The 24,015-nt window shown below is 36.6% G+C and overlaps 1 protein-coding gene across 9 annotated transcripts in view; it reads left to right on the forward strand.

Moving 5' to 3' along the window:
* The window catches only part of RUNX1T1 (RUNX1 partner transcriptional co-repressor 1), a 200,120-nt gene that overhangs the window by 169,662 nt on the left and 6,443 nt on the right, over positions 1-24,015 (forward strand). For all 9 annotated transcript variants that reach the window (XM_089679680.1, XM_089679678.1, XM_089679676.1 and 6 more), the window contains 3 exons: positions 1,727-1,925; positions 12,130-12,198; positions 16,809-16,999. In XM_089679680.1, coding sequence (XP_089535806.1) covers positions 1,727-1,925; positions 12,130-12,198; positions 16,809-16,999 — 459 coding nt within the window. The remainder of the gene's footprint in view (positions 1-1,726; positions 1,926-12,129; positions 12,199-16,808; positions 17,000-24,015) is intronic.

Below are 24,015 nucleotides of genomic sequence, written 5' to 3' on the forward strand. Positions count from 1 at the left end.
TCTTGCCACTAGCAAGGTGTACCTATTAAAGTTGCCGGTGAGTGTTTATGTGTATGTGTGTGTATATATGTATATATATATATATATATATGTAAAGCGCTGCGTAAATTGTGTATATATACTTGTCTAGTATCCGACTTTTTGCAACAGAGAAGAGAAAACAGATTTATAGCAAGGCTTTCTCTAAACAGTATTGCTCAGTTCAGACAATTTCTCAGCGCTTTCCAAAGTAGCTGCCTGAATTGATTATTCTCCCTTTGCCACGCTTCAGTTGCCTAACTAATTTACAGTATATCATCTTTATACGTTGTACATTGTCTTCACGCACTGTTGTCGGGAGCTAAATAATGACACACATTCCAGTCCCTGTTTGCAGCAGCCCTATGCAAATTTCAAGGAAGCAGAATTACTAAGTCATAATATATTTAAAACGAATAACTCTACCATCATCACAGATGGCAGATGAAAGTACTTTCCTAGTGTTTGAAAGCTCGGCTTAATGAATGTTGCATGTTCACAGACAGATCTTGTGTCTTTTTGAGTCATTATACTTTTATGCTGAGAGGAAAAAAAGGCAGGACTGTAATATACATTGGTCATAGTGGAAGATTCTAACTACACATTTAGTCTAAGGAACAATTGGGGCATGTACTCAAGGGCAGTTGGGTTTGAAACCCTTAAAAGTAGGTTGTCATAGATTTGCCGTAGTGGTTATTGTGGATCATTGTTGTAAAGTAATGTCATTTTGCACATGATTTACATATATTTACTTGAATTCTGTGGTATATTTTACGGCCATCAATACTAAATAACTATTGCAGGAAAATCAATTACAATACAAAGTAAGAACCTATTTACGAATGGGCAGATAATTGAATAGTGGAATCAAGAAATGTTCGCTAATGCTCAGCAAAAAGCAGATGCACAGTACAATTCACCATTTTAACAACATACAAGTGCTGTACGATCTTACACCATTTTTATTAATGATTCCCTTTGGAGACCTGCCACACATTTAAGTCCAAAATCCTCATTTGCATACATTGCATGCGCTGCCTGCATGCGCTGCTAGTAAGTTATGTCTGCCATAAAATTCGGATGAAGAAGAAGAAAAGCAAGTATATGTAAAAAGCGAGTGTGGCTGCTTTAAGTACATAGAGCATAAACAAAAAACTACTTTTTAAACACCTGGACCATATTATTCACACATAGATGATCATATACCATATATTTTCATTTAAAGAGACTTCCCTTTACCTATGTAATGGGAAGCTCACACTTAAATTTTGAGTATTTCTTTACACCCATCAACATGCTATATCGCAGTAGTTGCTGGTATTCTTATACTAAAGATGACTCATTTTGAACATATGAAAATTCAGCCCAAGTGTTGAATCATTCTGAGCTCCTCCTCCGTTCTCAGAAATGGAGGTACCGTGCAGAATCGAGAGGCTTCATTGTGCATTACTTGCTAACTATGGTTGTAGTGGATAATTAATATCAACATTAGAGATTAACTTATTGGTCTTTCCAGCCATAGAACAAGTTTGTTGGATAGCGTTAGCAAATAACTTTTTGCCTGATTGATTGATTGATTAATTGATTGATTACCAGGGTTGCTATGTTGAGATAACATACCTAAAAAAATGCCTGTATGCATAATGCTTTATTGCAGTGTTAAGTACACATTGAATTTATGTAATTTTCCCCCCATTTTTTCTTTTAGCTTTTAAACTGCATAATGGATATGATAGAAAAAACAAGACGATCCCTCACTGTGCTACGGAAATGTCAGGAAGCAGATCGCGAAGAGCTCAATTACTGGATCAGGCGGTACAGTGATGCCGAGGATTTAAAAAAAGGTAGCAGCAGCACCAGCCATTCCAGACAACAGAGTCCAGTGAATCCAGATGCTGTCCCCCTAGGTACATTAGAATAACTCATGGGTCTCTGTACACTAATGCATTTTTGTATTTTCTTCACAGCCACCCAAAAACATGGCCTTGTGTGGAGAGACTGACCCAACTGTAATAGGTGTTAATGTGTACCTATACAAAAAACAAATATAATATATTGCAGCTTACCAGTCCATAAATTGTAGTGGCTATACTAGTTTTCATTGTTCAGGCTCTTTCATTTACTTTCTGTGATTCTGTGAATAACCTATTTTCTGTACTTTGATGTCTACTCTTTATCTTATTTTTAAAGGGAACCATGGTTGTCACACAGAACAGCATACTCAAAGAGGTGTTGGGGATGAGGGGGGGGGGGGGGGGGAGAGGATGGAATGGCGGAGAGTTAGGGGGTGGGGAAGGGGGAGAGAGAGTAACCATTGCAATTCTGGGTTCAAAATAATTAAACATACCAGTCAAGTCAGCTGGGTTGTTTTTATATGATTGTTTGTTGTACTCCAAAGAAACAACAGACTTTGCTTTTTTATATATTTTATTATAGTTACCCGAGTATATTTACTTGTATCATTTGGGTATATTATATTGATTTTGTTATAATTTCTATTTATTTTATCCTGACATTTATTAGCGCTGCACTGTTTTATCTCATATTTGTATAAGGATTTTTGTTGGTTATCTTGAGTGTACAGCGGCTTATTGGGAAAGCGTTCACTTCCATTTATCTAAGTCAGCTAGGTTGTTTTTATATGATTGTTTGTTGTACTCCAAAGAAAAAAGGTAAATGCCGTCATATTTGAAATGTGCATTTTGGGTGAAGTGCCCATATATGCCAGGCTTTGTAAAATTTGTTGTATGAAAGATTAGAGCTAGAGAAACTCTGTTCTTTCACATTGAAGATTAAGATTGGCGATTACTCTTGCTAGAGAAGGGGATTATGTGGTTTTCCATAGACTAGTTATATTGTTCTTAGCTGCGTAGAGGAGGTGTATTAATATGACTTTTTTAATCAACAATTAAAATTATTTTGGACTCTTATCCAAATTTGGTCTGGTGCTCCTTTCTGTACTTCTGTCACACAGGCTGACATCAGAACATGTCTGCCCTGGTCATTTTCATTTCATAGCGAATTAAGGGGACTAGTTTACACACAAAAGATAAGGTTCGTTCTTACAGTTTACAGGAAGTCACAAGGACACTGCATGTCTGGCAAGATCAATAGGTGTTTTCTGTATTTGCTAAAAAGTTCTTAGCCTAAGTGAAAACAAATACAGCCACCAAATCTATGGGCTGGTAATCTGCAATATATAACAGTTTTGTTTTTAATTTTAGATACTTTAGTGAGATAAGGGGATGCTAAAAAAAATCCACACGATCGAGGAGTAGCACTACAGGTCTCGTGTGATGCTGTTCCTCTTTTCGATGTATATCAGTGTCAGGTACCACCATTAACCATTTCCACTAAATGAATGCAGGAGTGGTTTAAAAAGCCAGTCAATGCAAAATTGAAGCATGACATGGAAGATATCCAAGGGATGTCATTGCTAACCTTCTTCTGAAAATGCAATATTTTTACGTCCTCCAAGCCACTGACTAGGAATACGCATACTTCCACTGAATTCAGAGGGAAGCCACAACACTGATCTGCCTATTTGTTCATGGTCACTGATTCAGAATGTTTTGAAACTAGAAGTTTATCTAGGGAACCAGCATTTTTTAAATGAAATCATCAATGGCAGTCGCCATATTTCTCTCATGACCAGTTTTCTGTAAGCTCTCAGCCAACATGTTCCAAGCACACCTCTACGCAGGAGATGGGTTCACAAAGCCAAGTCAGAATTCAGAAAAGAATCTGCAGTTTTTATTGACCTTGGCTGTTTATCTAATGTCTACACATACAACACTTCATATGCATTTGGTTGGAATTATTTGAACATGTTTATCTCCTCTTCAACGTATATTATTCATCGCTTATGTTATACTTTCCACAGAAGTGTCTGCCAAAACACAAACATGAGAATTGCTTTTACACTGAGAGATTTTCTTTTTATTGCCCTTGTTTTGGCAACTGATTCCCCTGTTAGGACGACCCACTAAAATTTATTGACCAAGCCTAGATGTGGAGTTTTGAATGAAAACAAACCATGTAACCACTCCTGTTTTTATTTCACAATATATATTTTGCTTAAATCCTCATATTTTGAGAACACAGAAATGGATGCTTTGCTTCTTTTCATAAAAGCTTGAAATGATACCGTTGTGAATTACGTCAGTGTTCCTAACTGGGGGAATAGTATCTTATGCCTTGTAGCAGGGGTCGTGCCATGCCACTATGCCACAAGCAGCTACACTTAAAAGTTTCAGTTACACATAGTAAGCTTAGTCTAAAAAAAGTAATCAAACAGGATGCTTGTCATTACATAATATTTTACATATTTGAAAGATATTTTGTCTTTGAGGATCTGTTGAGGATTTGTAGCCCAAGTTAAAGTATGTCTAAAGCACTTTTGGATGGTGTAGTGAAGAGTTACTCCCCGCTGCACTGAATGGAAAATAAAAGACATCCATCTATGGCCAATGGATTCCTCCATCCACACAGTTGGGTGGATAGGGAAATCCTCCTTGCTATGTCTATGTATTCTTTCTGCTGTCAGAATACACTGATCAGTGGCTGCAGCCTTGGATTGAAAATAAAAATCCCAACAAGCCCAATTCACAGAAATCAATCGTTAAAAAACCTTTGTAAAGCAGGAGCAGCCACACATGGATTGATATTCGGCTAGTCCCTGAACGCCTATGTCCAGCTCTAGTCTTTCACTCACTCTAGTCTCAGTAGCAATGATCACCAGGGTATTTAGAGAGGGCGAATCTCTCAGGGTAAGGCACAGACAACAATAAAAGCCAGAGAGGTTCTAACCCCCTCCTATTATACCCAGATCTTAAAAAAGAAATGACTTTAGATAGTGTAATGTAAAATTCACCTGAAAGCCATTGTTTTCTTTTGCTTTTATATTTTTATGTGCTTGCTGGGACTTATTTTCAAAAAATTTGCAAGTTCTCTCTCTAAAAAACAGGTTTGCATGTCATATAGTACAGAGAGCATCCTTGCTGAATGACCGCTTCAAGAAAGTGAATACAGCATAAGCCAATTAAGAGTACAATGTCTTGTGAAAAGCAAAATCAGAAAACACAGCATGTATGCATATATGTAAAACAACCACATATGGCCACCACCTGTCTATATACAACTAAACTATAAATAGAAAGAAGTATTTTTTCTTTAACATTACATACCTCAGTAAGGTTGTTTACATTGAGCTGAACATGCATATAAAAATAATATAATTTCCTTTATTAATCGTTAAAGTCCAGCAATATTGGAGACAATCTGACCACAACAGGCAGTGTTGAATAGACGTCTATAGCCATTATAACTATTTATGTGGGTCTAGTCAGTAGACTGATAGCTTGCACTTATGGTAATAAATGCTTGTTTGTGGAGAACCCTGGGTTAGGCCGTCACGCCGTCTCTTTAGATGATTATATGTCTTTTTCCCTGTAGCTTAATTTTTAACTCCAGTATTTTGGCTAGCAGCCTCCCAGATAGAATAACACTGCAAATAATCAGATATAATTTGAATCTGATGAAAATCATAACAAAGTATTTTTAGTGCCTAATTTGTAATACCACATAGTTTTGTCATATATTTTTCACAGCTGTTCAGCAGCTTGCCTAATCTGTTCTTGGACGCGTTTTCTCCCTCTGCTCTGAAATATTTCTATGGTTACAGCATGTCATTTCATTCTCACGGAAGAGCGGTTTATGAGGTAAACCCTTTATTGATAAAGACATCGTCAGTTCAAAGTACAGTGAGGAACAAACACAGTTACAGAGTGCTTTATTACATCACAGGATTGTACACTTGCCAGTATGACTACTGGAAAGCAATCAGATAATGGGGCTGCTGAAGCCACTGTAACAATAGTTTTCGGTTTCTGCAGGCAGACTGCACTTCAGTCCACAGTTTAGGAAGTGAAATACATTGTCATGATGGCGAGTTAGTCTTAAAAATCTGTTTTTTTTCTTCCTTAGAGAGATCACTGTCATTTTTTTATTGCTTTATATCATGGCTAAAGGGTTAATATTATAATATGTTGATAACGGGGTGCTAATTAATTAAAGCAGTCATTTATTTATTTTTGTGATCAGATAAAGTTAATTTTACAGTTAATATTTGTACTTTTTTCCAACCTTTTTTTATTGATTTTTATCATATACAGAAGTACTAAACAGAGCCAATTGGGCATACCCTGGCTCACATTATATACAGATAGAAAGAAAACAAAAACGTATAACAAAACATAGCAAAACCGTACCTTCTTGTGCACTCGATTCAAAGCAAGAAGGGAATAAAGATATGGAGGCAGCATATTTACTTATACATTTTCTGTGATACTAAAACTCACTCTGATTATATTTGCACACATAGTGGACTGCAACACTACACAAAACAGCTTTTAATTGTAACCACTACTATAGGCATCAACACCAAGCTATGTCCAACCCTGGGAAGTCAATTTATTTTAGATTTTTCCTTTGTGGTTTTTTTTTTTGTTATTTTTATGCTTAGAGAAGGATGAATTGATTTCTGTCACTAAATAAGGGAAATTGTTGAAGCGTTCATAAGCAGGACACCTTTTGTTATGTTCTTAGGCTGGCATTAAATGGATCAGTGGGCTGATCGAAAAAACTGAACAGATTCCCCATCCACATGGAGGAATCCTCCCTGCTGCATTGTATTTTCACAGTAGGGACTCCTGATCTGTGCTGCAGCCATTTGGTTGCAGTGCTGAATGAGAGACCATTTTCCAACAAGCCAGTTCAAGAGATGTCTGTCATTAGATCGACTTCTTTTGGAACAAGAATGACCTTAGATGGATCAAAGTTTAGCCGGTCCCTGCTGAACCAATCGAATTTCAATATATCTATAGCCAGCTATAGTCTTCTGTTTGTTCTTTGGCTAAGGGTTAATTGACCTTCATAACATGGTACTCTGCTGCCACAATTAAAAAATCATATCTATTTCACTGACATATAATTCCAGAATGCATAATTGCACTTGTTTTGAGTTTTTTTTTTATACCTGCCTGGGGTTCATCTTTACTGACAGCTGTAAAATAAAAAAAAGTCGATTCAGCAATACTTGTGTAATGTATTTTGCAATGCAAATATGGTTTACATAACTGGATTTGTGTTGATAGTAGCCTTCTGCAGTTCCCTGTACAGCATCACTCAGACTTTAGAGAGGGAGTGTCAGCACCTAGAACCAGTCAGACTCTGCTGAAGTGCACATGTGCTAAGGCCTCATGCACACTGGATGTTTTTAAGGCTGCTCTTAGGGGCATCTGGCATTTTTTTTCTGCCTTTAAATTCCCCTGCATGTTAGCCTATGCGTCCATGCACATGTAGGTGTTAACCTCCCTAGCGGTCTGATTATGTCAATATTTCTGTGCTCAAAGCGGTACATTTTTTTGCATGGAAACATGTCATTTTTTTATTGTAGGCCTGTAATTTTTAGGAATAACTCACTGAAATCTGTCCAAACAAGAGTCTAGTAAACATCCCGGGTATGGTAAAATTTAAAACACGAAATTATAAATTATAATATAATAAATAATCATAAAAAAATAATATAATAATAATAAATTTAATTCAAGTTCACACATAACTGAGCTTAGTTGCAAAATCGTTTTCAGTGTCTGATGACGAATTTCCCCACAAATCATTATCACTCAATTCTGCAAGTAGTTCTAATTTACTATCGCTGTTCTCTAGCTGGTCTAAAACCGCTTTTGACCTAAAGGGACGCTTTTTGATTGCCATGGACATTTCTCAGTTTCAAGGCAGAAAGAACAGTAAAAATGCAGGCAGGGCACAGGACAAAGCACTAGGGACTAAATGTATGTGAAATGCTTTGATACAGTAATGTTATACTGTGTGATTTTAGTGTATTTAGTGAATGTCACTTTTTAACATTTTTAAATTTCCTGCCGGTTCAGTCCCCGTACGTCCCGACGCTCGCAGGGAATGGAACCCGGAAGACAGATGCCGGCATCAGCCGGAGGAGATGGCCGGGGACCCTGCAGGGGGGACATCGCGGGAGCGAAGGACAAGGTAAGTGCTGGAGGGAATCCCTGAGCAACGCTGCAGGGTAATCCCGAGTGTAGCTCAGGGTTACCGCTTTTGGTACTGAAAGTTAACCCCGAGCTAAACTCGGGAATACCGCCAGGGAGGTTAAGAGGCAAAAAAAAACACTGCCAGTGTGTCCAGGAGCAGTGGCGTTTTTGCCAGAAAAACTACTTCACGTATCTAAATGTGCATTAACGCTAGGCACATTTAGTTCTTGAGCATTAATTAATTTCAGTGGCCAGAATAATGGAAGTGAAATGAATTAACACCCAAGCTCTTGACACACCTAAACACATGACACACGTTTACAAGCGTTAAGCATTTTTTTCTGCCAAAACTCCACTTGCAGTAGGAAGGGCATCTAGGAGAAATGGCCAAAGCATCCAGTGTGCATGAGGCATAACAGTGCAAAAGCTGAGAGGAGGAGAAAGAAGAGTGATGAATCATTTGTTTGCTGCCGATCCTTCATCTTCCAATCGGCAGTCTGGGTTTTGACCCAGCGATCTTGACCAAGCAGTCTTGCTACAAATTCTTTGTCTATTTAGCTGCCTTTTGGAGTTAATCTTTAATGCTGTCATCCAATCATGTGCAAGCAAAATCCTATTTTATTTGCACATGATTGAATATTTAGATTTGCATAGCTTCACTCCATTTTCTAAGCTAAATGAACAGTCTTTTCTCCTTTAGTAAATCTGCCCTAATCAGTTTGTTCAGACTGACTGCAAACCATACAATACCTAGGTGTAGCTAATTTATCTCGACATTCATTCCGCAACGAGTGTTAGACACACTTGTTTGCTTTACAAATAACCACTAGAGGGAGAATCTTCAATACTGTGAACTATGAAATGCAATCATGAAAATATCGAATAGCAAGCTGGTAAAAATGTGAAAATTGCATAAAAAATCAATTTCAGGTAAACATTACAATAATAACTCAAAATGTGTACTTACTGAAAACACTCTCTCATTTTCCTGTAATACTATATCCATTGAAGAATACAAAAACAATTGCCTTGATGCGTTCTTTAAAACCCCTTATTTGTTTTTTGGAAGATTAAAAAAAAATCACAGTATGAAATGGGAAAAAAAAGGAAAATCAAACATAAAAACGTTCCCTTTGTATAATACCATATTGCATGTCCAGTTTAACAAAATTGGTGTTTATATTGCATTTATCGTGTAGGTATTGATGCAAGCCCTTTTTCCCAAAAATAACAGATCTCAACTTCTACTGAGAAAACTGAAGATTGAGCCACCCCTCCTTACTTATGCAACTGTTTACTGATAACTGAATTGAAAGAGTTCCTAAAGTTTCCATGAATACACAGGAAGGGTGGGCTGTCCTTCAACATTTTCTGCAGAACTTGAGAGTTAAAAGCGATAAATATGCAGCGCTAAAGAACATAAGATAACCAATAATAATAATAGTAGTAAAATAATGTAAAATTATGTTAAAAGTGAGCGCTACTGGGGGCGCAGAAATAGTGAAGTGATGGTTGCGTCTTATAGCAACGCGTCAATGCTAAATATTAGGGTGACAACTGTGATTAGTCCAATCTAGAAATATAGCAGTCCATAAAAAGGGGTGATCCGTGCTCCGTGCTGGTAATTGCAGGTGCCAAGAGCCAGTAAGGTTATGCACTTACCAGAAGCACATATAATATGCACATTATATGTATATCCTATAATAGGGTCATCTAGGTCTGGTCGAGGGCTGTGGGGTCATCAGGCTCAAATGTGGACAATCAGGATGATGTTGCTCACACACAGGGGTCCCACTCCGCTCACATACCCCTCAGAAACAGCTCCAAGTAATGGCTCCAGATCCAAAGATGGTTCCACCTTATAGGGCTCGTAATGACCAAGCCAGAGAACAAATTTGTGCCAATAGTGTAGTATGTTTTATTAATTTGTAGGCTAAAAAGATCCAGGTAAAAGTAATAGACTCACATGATGGTTGATGTCACCCCTTTGACAACGTGCTGGTGCACGAAACGCGTCAGTGAGCCCACCGGAGTGATGTCACACCGCACACGGCCGCGAGGAAGGCCAGCGGCCATCTTTATTCCATATTGTATGATCACATGTGACTCTATTACTTTTACCTGGATCTTTTTAAGGTGTTGAGGTTTTACCTTTTATATGCTAGCTGCTTTTACATGCTTCTGCACTCGCAATCACTTCCAATATATTGAGAACTTGAGCGCTGCCTAGCTCTTAAGGGTTAGAGTAGGGTATAACCCCTGTGAAGTTTTTTTGCATCTGTATCCCATTGGGGAGATTTCCCTTCACTTCCTGTCCTATAGCCAAAACAGGAAGTGAGAGGAAATCCCTCCAAAGTGAGGTTATCCCTGGCTGTCACCAGATCTAGTGTTCACATTAGACTGTCCTCTCTATTACTGTTCTGGGGACTACCCAAAATTTGGAATGTTCTTTTACTTTCACTTTCAATGATAGCCCTAAACATGACAAATAGAGAGGGTGAATCTCCCTAACGGGTACACAGACTGCAGTAAAACCTGGCAGGTGGTCTAATCCTTCTCCATTCTGTCAAGAACTAAAAAAAAAAACCATTTGCCTTCAGTTATACTTTAAATAGTAAACCTATTTTTTCAGTATGTCTGGCATTATGTATACAGTTTTCTTAAGCATTTTTTTCATTCATCTGTTCCAAATTTTCTTACCCATAGAGGTTGTCAGTAACAAGACTTCCTGCTGCGGCTTGGTAACGATAAGTTGCTGCTTTCTGATTACTAGCAGTGTTGTCAGCCTGCCATGTGGACTCGTTGGGGTTGATTTACTAAAACTGGAGAGTGCAAAATCTTGTGCAGCTCTGCATGGTAGCCAACCGGTTTCTAACTTCAGCTTATTCAATTAAGCTTTGACAAAAAAACAAAATGGAAGCCGATTGGTTTCTATGCAGAGCTGCATCATATTTCGCATACTCCGGTTTTAGTACATCAAGCTCTTTGAGTTGGCTGTTGGATGGCCTATCTGATAGACCTGACGAGCAGCAGGCTGACAGTACTGCTGCTAATTACGAGGCAGCAGCTGTTGCATTGTTAGACTGCAACAGGAAGTCCTGTTATTGACTAGATCTACACGTAGGAAACTTTGCAACAGAATCAAAAACTGTATAAAATGAATTATGATGCCAAATACTAAAATTAGATTTTGACTTTACATACACATAAAGGGCTTTAAGAAGTGTCGGACAAGCTGAGTAATGTATGTGCAAGTACATGAAAAAGTATGTATTATGTACTGTACATGATATAGTGCAGAATGTCTTGTCAGACCTTGAGTTCCAATATTTTATTCCCCGTAACAAAATCTCACTTAAGGAGTGCAGTGGTACAAAAGGGAAAAAGACCACCCTGCTGTTTCCTTCTTTGGATTAGATTACACCTTTCAGTCATGTACAAAATAAAACAGACTGCCATAAGATTTACTGATGAGTACATTTCTCTATCTGGCCCAAAGAGAGTTGTTGCAAAATGAGTTCCAAAAGCTGAGACCTCCATCATGCCAATTCAGTTGGCTGCTGTTTGTACCTTTGAACAGGATTTCCATGGTTGTCCTACATTATAATTGTAAAAAAAACAAATATAAACTCTTTAAAACTGCATAGGCTTCTGCTATTATTGGAGCCATTAGTACATTTTTTTTAACGATAAAGGAGAATAAACAAAAATAGTGTCAACGTACCTTTAAGCTCAGATTGCCAAGCATGACGTTGGCTTTTATGAATTTAAATGCAGGCACAGCTATTTCCAGTGTTGCCTAGTGTATAAACATCAATTTACATTCTTTCCTTCAGAATATTTGCGATCTGTCAAAGAATGTCATGGTGTACACTGCAGACATTCCTACAGAAGGCATGAAACAGCTGTGACAATGAGATTTCTGTGTGCTGGAGACAATACTTGCAGCATGATAACGGAGTGGGTTTTACTGTCAGTCTGAAGTACTTATAAATGAGCAATACTCACAAATGTTCTTTTTTTTCCCCTTCCTCCTCTACAGAGTCACATCGGGAATTCCTTCATAGGCCTGCTTCTGGATATGTGCCAGAGGAGATTTGGAAGAAAGCGGGTAAGGATTGTTTAAAAACACAGACCTAGTATCTGACAGATGTGTGCATTTGGTAATGCACTGATTTGAGGAATCCAAAACAAAAAAAAAAGACTGATTAGTAACAGCAAAATTGCAATAATCTCCAATAACTGCTTGAAATGATAATACTGTTTGTTTGGAATGCCTTTGTAGAAAAGCTCCATCCCCAGGAGGTAGTATTGATCTTTCCTGTTTCCTGTGTCATTATTCTGTATTACCAAACAGTCTTTAATACACGGGACCCCATTGTTGAAATGAGCTCTTAATAGGTCAGAAAACTTATGTTAATTGGAGAATAAAGTTTAAGTTGAAGCTTATAGGCTGATCACATTTCTTTTGAACCTATGACTTGTTTGTCATTATTTCCCAATTTTAATCCTATTTTATACTTTGTGATTTCATGTCAGCTGTTGTAGCCTTGTCAATTACAAGACATAAAAATGTTTTCATTCAGTGGTTTAGTCTTCGTTTTATTCCCTTCATTTACAAGAGTTTGTTTTGGTCTGCTTTTGGAGCATTTGTGTCAAATAGAAGGATTTTTTTACATTGGATATGGTTGCATACTATGCTCTTGTACAGCATGCTCACCAGTTTAGGGCTTGTCACTCTGCTGTTCCCCATAGTTGCTGCAGTTTTAAACCATAGCCATTGACATTGTATGGTACAGTAGTTTAGTCCTCAAAATAGTGTGCTGCAGATCCACTTTGAAGGTGGTTTCCAGTTTAACTTATTCAGTATAACCTAATCATTTGGCATCTCACCATGTTGTTACACAAAGGTCCTCTCCGCACCCCATAGTTACCAGGTTTTATCACAATAAGGCAGTGTAATTCGTGATTTTCACTACTGCACTACCTTCCATTAAATCCTGATATCAACATGCAACCATAAGTCTCAAAGCAATACTGTGTCTGAATGGTTATATTCGCATAGATAGGTAGTGAGATAGATACAGCGATAGAGATAGCTACAGCGATTATATAGATATAAACTTTTAACAGCTGGGAGCAGTTTAGTTTCTGATGTGATAATCACGATTCAATGCATACAGCAATTTCTTTGTGTCCTATGCATATTATATAAACATGTTAAACAAATGCAAGGCTTAAGAATAATGTTCAGATATGCCAGTCATTCTGTAATAAAGATAATTAATTGTGCTACAAAACATTTTTAAAATGCATGTATGCTTCTATGTAGCGTAATTAGCAAGACAATACTAATAATAATAACATTCGGACATTGTATCAGGAAGACCTTTCCTCAATCACCTACAAAATATATAGTTTTAATTTGTTCCTCTGTAAAAACCTTTGCTATTATTTTCTGCTTGGAACAGATATTTTATTATTATATTGTCTATACATTTTAATGTTATAAGTATATAATATAAAAGAACTATCCATTAATGTTCAGCTCTGTATGACTTTTTCAACTTGGTATTATTGAACAATGTTTATGAACTAAATGAAATGTAAAATGACAATTTATACATGATTGTCATTGACTGAATTATGTAAAGGTTTTAAATAATAAAAACATGCATTAGCTATACTTACATTTATAAATCTCACATATATTTTTATTGTTAAGGTTAACACCTTCTTGTCACCTAAAAAATAAACTGTTCGCTTAAAAAACTTGATTAAAAAAAAGTTCATGTAACATATTCTGGGTTGGAAATTGTTTTTTAAATATATGCATTTTTCATTTAAGAATATTTTAAAATATTCTTAATAATAACAACAAGCTATTAATTTCCTCAAAAACAGTATTTATTACAGATTCTGGGAGAAAGTCTTAATAATATCCCATCACCCGTGCAATATTCTATGTATATTTCATTTTGAGTAAACATGGTTTGTTTGCATTTAATAATAAATATGCAAGCACCTTATGAACATGCTATCAATTCTCCTAGCAGATCTGTGCGTGCCTGTGGGACCAGAATAGGAATGCATAATTTAAATATAAATTGCCTGATTAGCATATACAATTAGTCAAGCTGTAGCTTTGATCGTAAGCAAAAATTATTGTCCTGTATTGCCACTTAGATAGAATTTTAATTCACCTTGAATATTCAAAGTAAATTAGGCCCAGGCTGTATTGTTCACATCTGTGATATTAAGTACCATCACCTCCTCCACAATACCCCCTCCCTGCGAAAAAAAAAAAAAATGGATTTCAGCACAGGCATGATGTATCAAAAGGACAGAAAAAAACATAACTGCAATTTTGAGTCATGCTTTTGAAGACTAAATATTTAGTGTTTCCCCTTATTACTGCTTTGTGTCTAATATTTTAAAATTTGTGTAAAAATAAGAAATGTTCTGAAGTTTCACTAATGGTTTGTGGGAAAATTAATTTCTTGAGTGGTTAGCAAAGAGTCTCCTTACAGAATGCTTCCTGAAGCGTATTCATTTGCTCTTAATTTTTAATATCTGGTAATATGATTCTATTAGAAATCTATGTTCTTAATTAAACAGAACATTTAATTAAGGTGCTTTTTAAGTGAGTGAAACAATTAGGTGAAAACACTTGAATGAAACATGTCATAATTAGTTTTAATAGAGTGTTAATTGGCGCAACGTTTGCCAAGTTAATAATTACTTCTTATTAAATTTTCAATTATTCATTGTCATTTTGGTTTCAATAGAGATGAAAGTTAGATAAAATGAATCAAGTAGGGGATTTTTTCACTGATAATGAAATTTCTTTAAATTTAGACAAAGTCTAGTAATTATTCTTTGTGCACAAAAAAAAAAACCAGAGTAAAATCTTTTTTTGAAGTTATTCCTAGTCTTATTGGTGTTAGCATGGTGTATTGTGCTACTATAGCTCAATAAGAATTTTACATAATTATCCCAGAAAAAAAAAATCAAGCTTAAAAGACAAAATTTGGTGACAGCCGAGAAAGGATGCTGTTCTCCGTGTGTAATATGTATAAAACCGACAAGGAATACCCTGGTCATGTTCTAATTAGTATCAGAAATTAAAAAAATCTGTCATACTCAGCAAATATATTACAGACACATTGCAGTCATTAAATATCTATAACGAGTGTCTTTTATGTTAGGTGAACTTGTAACTGATAAAAAGAAAATAAGAACAATGGATTATTTGAAACCTGTACTATTTTCCATTGTACGGTGAACGTACATTTATGGAAAAACGTTTTTCTGTTTACAAATTTTTAAATAGAATTATGCAGAGATAAGGAAAAATTAAGTGACTTCAGTGGAGGATCTTTCTAACTAGTCAAATACCAGGAATATTTTACTATTGATAATTGCATTGATGAATTGCATTTTATTATATTTATGTATTAATAAAGGGAAAAAAATTAATTGTAAAATATAATTTCCACATAAATAAATCCATAACTTTAAAAAGTAAAAAAAAAGAAAAAAGCATAAAATGGGAAAAAGCTAAATCCACCACATGCTAATCAGTTTGATCAAAGTAAATTTATGTCAAACTCATATGCAGGTTTGACATAACTTTAAGAATAGGGAAAACACCAAAAAACGGTGCTTTGAAATTAAAACTATGTACATTTAATGATTGTAATGAATGATCTAAGTATATTTATTTTTAGCTCCTAGGCTTAATTTTTAACCATTAAAACCTAGTACTTCACATTGGTATGATTTAAAAATAAGGAGGGTTAGTTGGGGATTTGCAAATATTTTCCAAGTGTATAGATTTTTGGTTGATACTTGGGACTACCATACGGAAAGATGATTGCTTGTAAGAAATTAAGTCGTGCAATATCTAATGAATAATTCCCACATTTATTAAAATAATCTTTTTTTTTTACATTGCACTTGCAAACCTGAATTTCATTAAAATATTCAGCACAGTGAATCTAAAATGTTTTGAGTATTTTTTGATGAACTGATCATTTATCTATATTTCATAATTATTGTTAAAAATATAAAAATGTAAGACAGAGTTCTTCCATTACGTTTTTCCTGAATTCTACACTTTCTAATAACAAAAGCCCAGCACTTATTTAACTAATTGTTATAAGCAGACCTCAAAAGTAGGTATCACATTTTGTAGACTATTCATAGTAGTAAGTCAGCTTAGTGAATAAACAAGAGTAGGCTTGTGCACCTGCTTGCTACACGTGAAAATATGATCTTAATGTGCACTTTTTTATACTTACTGTATTATAAGTATATTTTTATTTTTTAGGCCTTAACATAATAAAGGAAATATATAAATAAAAACTATAGGTTTCTATAATAGATGTGTTTAGGCTATAGCTGCAATAAAAACAACAAATATATTTTGTTATTTGAATGTGTAATAGGTATCTATTACAGTTTGGACCTATTCATTTCAGCAAAGCGGAATATAAAGAAACTCACATTTAATCCATTGTTAGCTTTCTTTAAGTTTATCCTTGTAAACTGTCCTCAAGGGTGAGATTACCTTTACTACTGTCAAATAGCCGACAGGCTTTGACTGTTACCTTTAAATACACATGAATAGCCAAGATAAGGTTCTTTCTTTTTCCACTCTTCCTTCTGGATCTCAGTCTCCATGTGCATATTTTTAGAAATCTTGTATTTCTTTTACAGAAGAAGCAGTAAACGAGGTGAAAAGACAGGCTATGGCAGAATTACAGAAAGCAGTGTCTGAAGCAGAAAGAAAAGCCCATGAAATGATTACGTCAGAACGAGCAAAAATGGAAAGAACAGTGGCAGAAGCAAAGAGGCAAGCTGCAGAGGATGCACTGTCTGTTATTAATCAGCAGGAAGACTCAAGTGAGGTAAAACTTTCTAAAATATATATGCGTGTGTGTTTTATTATTAAGTCAAAAATACTAAAAACCAGGATTACAATAGTAAATTGCATCTTTGAGTTATAATAAAATTCAGCATTTAACCACTTGCTTATCGGGCACTTATACCCCCTTCCTGCCCAGGCCAGTTTTCAGCTTTCAGCGCTGTTGCACTTTGAATGACAGTTGCGTGGTCATGCAAAACTGTACCCATATGACATTTTTATCATTTTTTCACACAAATGGAGCTTTCTTTTGGTGGTATTTTATAGCCAATGGGTGTTTTATTTTTCGCTATAAACAAAAAAAGAGCAAAACATTTGAAAAAAAAATTATTATATTATTAAATTTTGCAAGCAGGTAATTTTTCTCCTTCACTGATGTGTGTGGATGAGGCTGCACTGATAGGCACCGATAGGAAGCACTGATGAGGAGGCACGGATAGGTAGCACTAATGGGCACTGATAGGAGGCACTGATAGGCGCCATTCATAGGTGGCACTGATGAGCTGGCACTGATAGGCGGCACTGAGGAGCAGCACTGCTGGGTGGCACTGCTGGGCAGCACTGATGGGTGGCACTGCTGGGCACAGGTGGGTGGCACTGCAGGGCACAGGTGGGTGGCGCTGATGGGCACAGGTGGGTGGCGCTGATGGGCACAGGTGGGTGGCACTGCTGGTTGGCACTGTAGGGTACAGGTATGTGGCACTGATGGGCACAGGTGGGTGGCAATGCACAGGTGGGTGGCACTGATGGGTACAGGTGGGTGGCACTGATGAGCACAGGTGGGCGGCACTGCAGGGCACTGATCATCCGTGCCGATCATTTCTCTCGCAATTGCCGGTTATCGGCAGTACTTTCCTCACGCTGTGACAGCGTGTGGAAAGTGTAGCCGATAACCGGCAACTGTATTTACCCGGTGATCTGCTGAGGCATTGGACACAGCTGATCACGTGGTAAAGGCCTCCGTGATTGGCCGTTTACCATATCCCGTGATCAGCTGTGTCTGTAGGACACACCGATCACCAGCGGCGTTGGGTGCGCACTGCTGGGGGCACGCAGGGGGCGTGTTCTAGAATGACATCCATGGATGTTGTGCCAGAACCAGACAACCGCGCTGTAGCTGTCCTTTGGCTATATAACGATAGGGAACTGGTTAAAACAAATGATTATGAGCCAAATGGATCAACACATAAGGGTTGATTTACTTTGCAAAGTACATTTTCACTTATCTTCATGAAAGAGGTGACGTACTAAATTCAGTCATCCAACCATGTGCATGCAGGAAAAAAGTATTTTGTGTTTTTTTCTTGCACATGATTGAGTATTCTTTGCAAAGTAAATTTTCACTTACATTCAAGTAAACCTAATAATTTATTGATTTAATAAATCAGCCCCATGTTTTTTTTGTATGTCTTTCACTTTCCAAGTTTTCAATTCCCCTCCAGCCGATTATCTTGGCATGATAGGTCATTCATACACCTCCCATGAACAATATATGCTAACCTGCAGACTAGACCCTGATGGCTAGTCAAGGGTCACATGCCCTTGTCCCCCCTTCACGGGCTGCAAACAGAATGGCTGCAGATTCACTCTACCACAGATGGCTCCCACTGTTCCACAGATCCTCCACTCACATAGTAAGCATTATTTAATTTATGAAAGAAGAATAGGGACTTGTAGTGCTCTTCGTACAATAATACATTTATTCAATATGTAAAATGACAAGTCAGTGCACAAACAGTAATGCGGTGTCTTCCATAAAATGGGCTCTTCAGACGTCTGATCTGTCCAGGAGCCATCTTGTTTGCAGCCCTTGAAGGTGGCACAAGCACACGTGACCCTTGACTAGCCATCAGGGTCTAGTCTGGAGGTATGCATATATTGTTCATGGGAGATAAATGCATGAGTAGCACTGGTGATCAGTTATAGAAGATATTGGTAGACAGAGATATTGGGACACGTGGAGAATTTGGTGGTACACATGGATAATTTGGTGAAAGATCTTACTACTTTGGACTTTATGTTTTGGACTTTATTATTATTGTATAGTGAAGATTTGTGGGTTGCGTGGCATCTTTTGCTGCGTTATTCACAAATGACTATTGTTTACTCTAATATTCAAAGGACAGAATAGTATACGGGGTGGTATTACTACTATTGTCTGCTCTATAGGCTCTATAGACAGCATTAAAACATAATTCCATGATACAGTGAACACTCATTGCAGAGTTAAATTTCTGTACCTGTAAACATGTTTAAAGCAGAATTCCTGGTTTGATATTACTTTGCATAGTTCATTTGGGACTGGCCCAAAGTCATATTACACCAGAAATTCTGCTTTAAGTCTCACTTCCATGCTTCCAGTGACAAGAGCCATGAAGTGGATGCCCTGCACTATTCTAAGCTGCTCTATCATTGGGCGCTGTGAGTTAATTGGTGTGGGCATACAGTTACCTAGTTCCATTTATTAAATTACTTAATTCCACCAGTAGGAAATATATTGTGTTGTGAACAGTTAAGCTACTCTCACATAGGCTCATTATAGTGTCAGAAGGTAATTTAGAGTATTTCCTATATTCAGTTGATAGGTAGCCACTAATTTGTAAAGCCAACAAGTAATCAAATGGATGGAAGAGATGCAGACTATATTTGAACGTAGATTTCACTTATATTGTCCATTTCACAATGTGGTTAGGCAGAGGTGTAATTTGCCCATATCCCATGCTTGTGTGTTTTGATATTTTTATGATATTTCACTGCACACATCATATTCTTAGTGCATTTGGTCCTCTGAGAATTTAAAGAAATTTAAAGAAATCCTGTTCAAATGGGAATTGTGTTTTTTTTCCAACAGTAACAATATAAAGAAGCCATTTCTGTGTTTAATGAATGACCTCCTCATTACTATTCTGACCCTGGTTTTCTACAATTTGGTGGTCTGTTATTTTTTTTTTCCTGACAAAATAAACAGGCAGGATAGGAGATAATGAGCATGCCCCTCTCTCTGTCTGCAGACACTGCCTGTAATTATTGCAATCCATAACACATTAGTTGTATATAATAGACATGCTCGCTATGCATGAGTTGGTTCTTCCTTTCATCTTTGTGTACCTGCATGTTTTTGCAAGCTTATTTTTGTTCTTTCATCTCATGCATAAAATACTTTAAAAAACTAATAAGAAAAGTATTTTGTTACATTTTATATAAAGTAGCTTTATTCTGAAAGCTAGTTCTGTGTAGGTGTTTTCATAAGTGAGATTAGGTTTTAAAACACTGCAATTGGCCATTATATTGTATTGTGTAGCCAGCACTAAACAGACTTGACAGCTTGTTCAACCTTTTTGACTCTGTATAAGATTTAGTCACATAAATATAACTCTGTGCTATATAATAAAAGGAAAAGGGATCTGTTTATTCCTCAGTCAATATACATTAGATGTCAATGTGCAAGAGTGCAGCAAGAGTACTTTTATCTCTTTATTGCTCACAGCTGCCACAAAATGGCAAATTTGAGATTTACGGTTACCTATAGACCAAAATCTTGCCTTATGTTGACTCCTAATTTGTTTTGTAATTGTCACTAAAGACTTGTCCCTTGAAGAGTACAGTATTTAAAGGTTGTTGATTAAGGAATGTGTCAATAGTGCTGACTTCAAAGGCATTCATAAAGAATATAATTTTGATCTTCTGAGCTGTTAAACTCTTGTCCTCTATCGTGGTGGCCCGCTTTTTTGTTACTGACATCATCAGAAACTAGCCTGTAGAGAAGTTTTGTAAAAGTTTCTCCAGTAGAATAAACATTCCTAATATTGCCACAACGTTACATACACAACATACAAAAACCCCAAGAAAACGCCATATTAGAAATTTGCTACTTGTGTATTTGGCCAATATGTTTTTGGATTACCAGAAAAAATCAATGTAAAAAAAACCAAGCAAAATTAGGACCAGATTTAGCCACGGTAGCTGTTATTAGTAAGCTAGCACATTGCATCATTAAACCATTTCAGATTAATAGTCTCTCTCAAACATCAGGCACTGCCTACAACGTGTACTGTATACTGCGTAGTCATGAGATGCTGAGCACTCTGACATAAGATTATCTTGGTTTGTGATTTTAGGCATTCAAAGATAGGTTACACACTCCAATTGGAAAACTGTACAAGGAATAAACGGACACACAGCTCCATCACCAAAGTGTTGCTGTGACTTAATAGAGCTAGAATTTAATTTGTTGCAGATTTCTATGAGGATGAAAGACCCTAGCTGGATCACTAGATGCCCAGAGTTTCATTTTAATGCACAGCAGATGAGTTCCCAAAGACAAAAGGAATTGATTTGCAACATCTGAAAGTTTCTCAGAAAGAGTTGAATGGAAGCAAACCACACCGTTGCAGGAATCAGACGTGACCGGCACATAATTGGCTTGGCTTCTTGATGTTAACAAGTCAAATAGTGATGAACGTGTTTGTACACATTCAAATGGTTCTTTGTTCTGTGACATAAATACTCCACTCCTCACAAATTGACGACATGTAAACCGAGTCTCATGATCACAATTTGTTTTTTTGGGCAGAGACCACAATTTAATTACCGTATGTGATAATTTTAATTTAGTCGAAATAATTTTTCCTGTTGTTAACCTCTGGCAAGAGTTATTGTTCTCCTATGTTTAGCCAGCAGTAAAGTCAGTGTTGAGTGAACCCTTACTGATAAATACTAGGTCCTCTGTCTACTTTCCTCTCTGGAAAGTCGGCCAGCTAGATTCACAGGGCATCTCCTGTTTACTGTGGCTTTTGCATTTAGCTTAAGATGACATTTACATTGAAGATCCATCTACTGCACCTCCATTTACAGAAATATTTGTGATAGAAGGCAGTCAAACTGCGTCTATATGTATCCCCTGAAACATGTATTTGTCTTCATTGCATTTGGCACCAGACTAGTAAGTGTAGCTTCAGTATTTTAGGGGTAAAGTTTAGGGTTAAGGTTATATTTTGGTTTTGGGAAACAAAGTTCCAGTTTAAAGAATAAGTTTACCTTTCGTAACATGTTACATGTTACACCCCTGCTCCCCCATGATCCCCGCTTTGACAGCTTCTCCCCCCCTTGCTAGCTGTCAAATTAAAAAAAAAAGTGGCCATGTGGGGCACCACCCACACAGCTGCATCACTCATGCACAGTCATCTGTGAATGAGAGACGACAAGTCCTGACAGCTTTAGCGGCTGTCAGCTTGTAGTCCTCAGTGAACTAAGTAGTTCATCCATTTTCCTGTTATTATATATGCTTGCTTGTACATCCCTTATGAGCAAGCAGACATACTGAAAGATCTGCAGGAGACCTGCTGATCGCTAATGCAATGGTTCCTGCAGACAAAAAATTTCACCTGCAAAAAAATGTTCATTTATTATTTTTTTCTAAAAGGTGAACCTATTTTTTAAGCTTTGGGTTTAGTTAATTATGTGTGCTTAAGGATTTGGTTAAGATTGTTAGGATTATAGATAAGCGCTTATAGAAAAGTATAAAACAGTTTTTTGTCTTTTGCTTGGCAACAAAAACTACTCACTGAACATTACTAGCATTAGTATTTGGGCACAGAAAACTACGATGGTTGATTTTCTTTATGTCTCTAGGCACTCATTGGGGTAATTTCTGTTGACTATGGTTCACCTGATCTAAGTGAAGCTATGAACTTGTTAAACATGCACTATACAAGTGTAAAATATATATCCCTATCAAGTGAATTGTACATACTTGTTCAACTCATGCCTAATATCATTCAGGCTTGCAATAAAGGTGGAAGTGTGGAGGGGACCTGATCACTGATAACAGATGACACAAATACTTTATTATTTAATAACTTTAGAATACAACGTACAACTTGTAAATCCACATTTGAATATAATTTTATTTTGTTAACAGAAATTTTTATCAGACATATCTCATATTTTAATATAACATGTTTTTGCAATAGTACACGTTCTGTGCTATAGTCTTGCCAGTAAATGAATTGAAAGGCCCATTGTTGTGTCTTTGTCTTCTTAAACACTACACTGTAGTAAAAGTAAACATATCCTGAATCCATTTGTAGTGTGTAGTAATAGGTTTTGACATCTCCGAAAGGCAGCTAAGTTTAGACAACGCAAACCTGGAACCAGAAGGATTGAATTAAAACCAGGTGATGCCAGACATCCAGTCTACAACCTGAACGTTTAACTACCAAAAAACATCTGTTTCTGTGTTTGGAAAGTTTTTTTTCTTCTCTGGGATATTTTGAAGTGTTTTCTAAAGATGGGAACAATTTTAGAAAAAAAAAATTCCTGCACATGCATTTGTAATTATCTGGTTGATTCTGTATATTCCATGCTTTTGAGCAGAGCCACATATGATTTTAATCTGATGGAGCCAGTATGTTTTGGACAGATCCCATATTTCCACATGGCCAACTTTCCAGTACTTTCCAAAGTCTGAATATACTATAGTTTTATAGGCAGATACAGATGCTCTATTTAAGGAAATCAAATTATATTCATGTTTGGATTACAGTTTTTTTTAAACGTCTAGAATTTTCTAAGATTTGCAGTATCCTTTCATTTTAAAAATGTAACTTGCTTATTTCATGTCTGTACAGCAATGTCGAAATTTACATTTGATATTAAAATGCTGATTTGTTCATTAAAAAAAATGGTTGATTCCCCAAGATAGCAATTGGTAACCTATAAAGTGAACCTTGCATGAAAAAGCAAGGTCCACTTTTCTGGGAGACCCCAACCTTTTTACCCCCCTGGGAAATAGAAACCTTGAAATAAAAATTCAAATAAAAATGCAAAAATACTAGACTAACACCTAAGCAAGGGTGAGATCTCTACATCTTCTCATGGGAATGCCGAGAATCTCAACCCCTACGAGAATGCTCTCCTTTGCAGTGCTATAGCTTCTCAAAATAATTGGTATTCTCCATGCTCTAAAGACATACAGTCATATGTGAAGCCAAAACAAGG

This window comes from Staurois parvus, unplaced genomic scaffold (assembly GCF_062004578.1).
Source record: "Staurois parvus isolate SC_StPar_1 unplaced genomic scaffold, SC_StPar_1.0 ptg000230l, whole genome shotgun sequence".
Classification (NCBI taxonomy): domain Eukaryota; kingdom Metazoa; phylum Chordata; class Amphibia; order Anura; family Ranidae; genus Staurois; species Staurois parvus.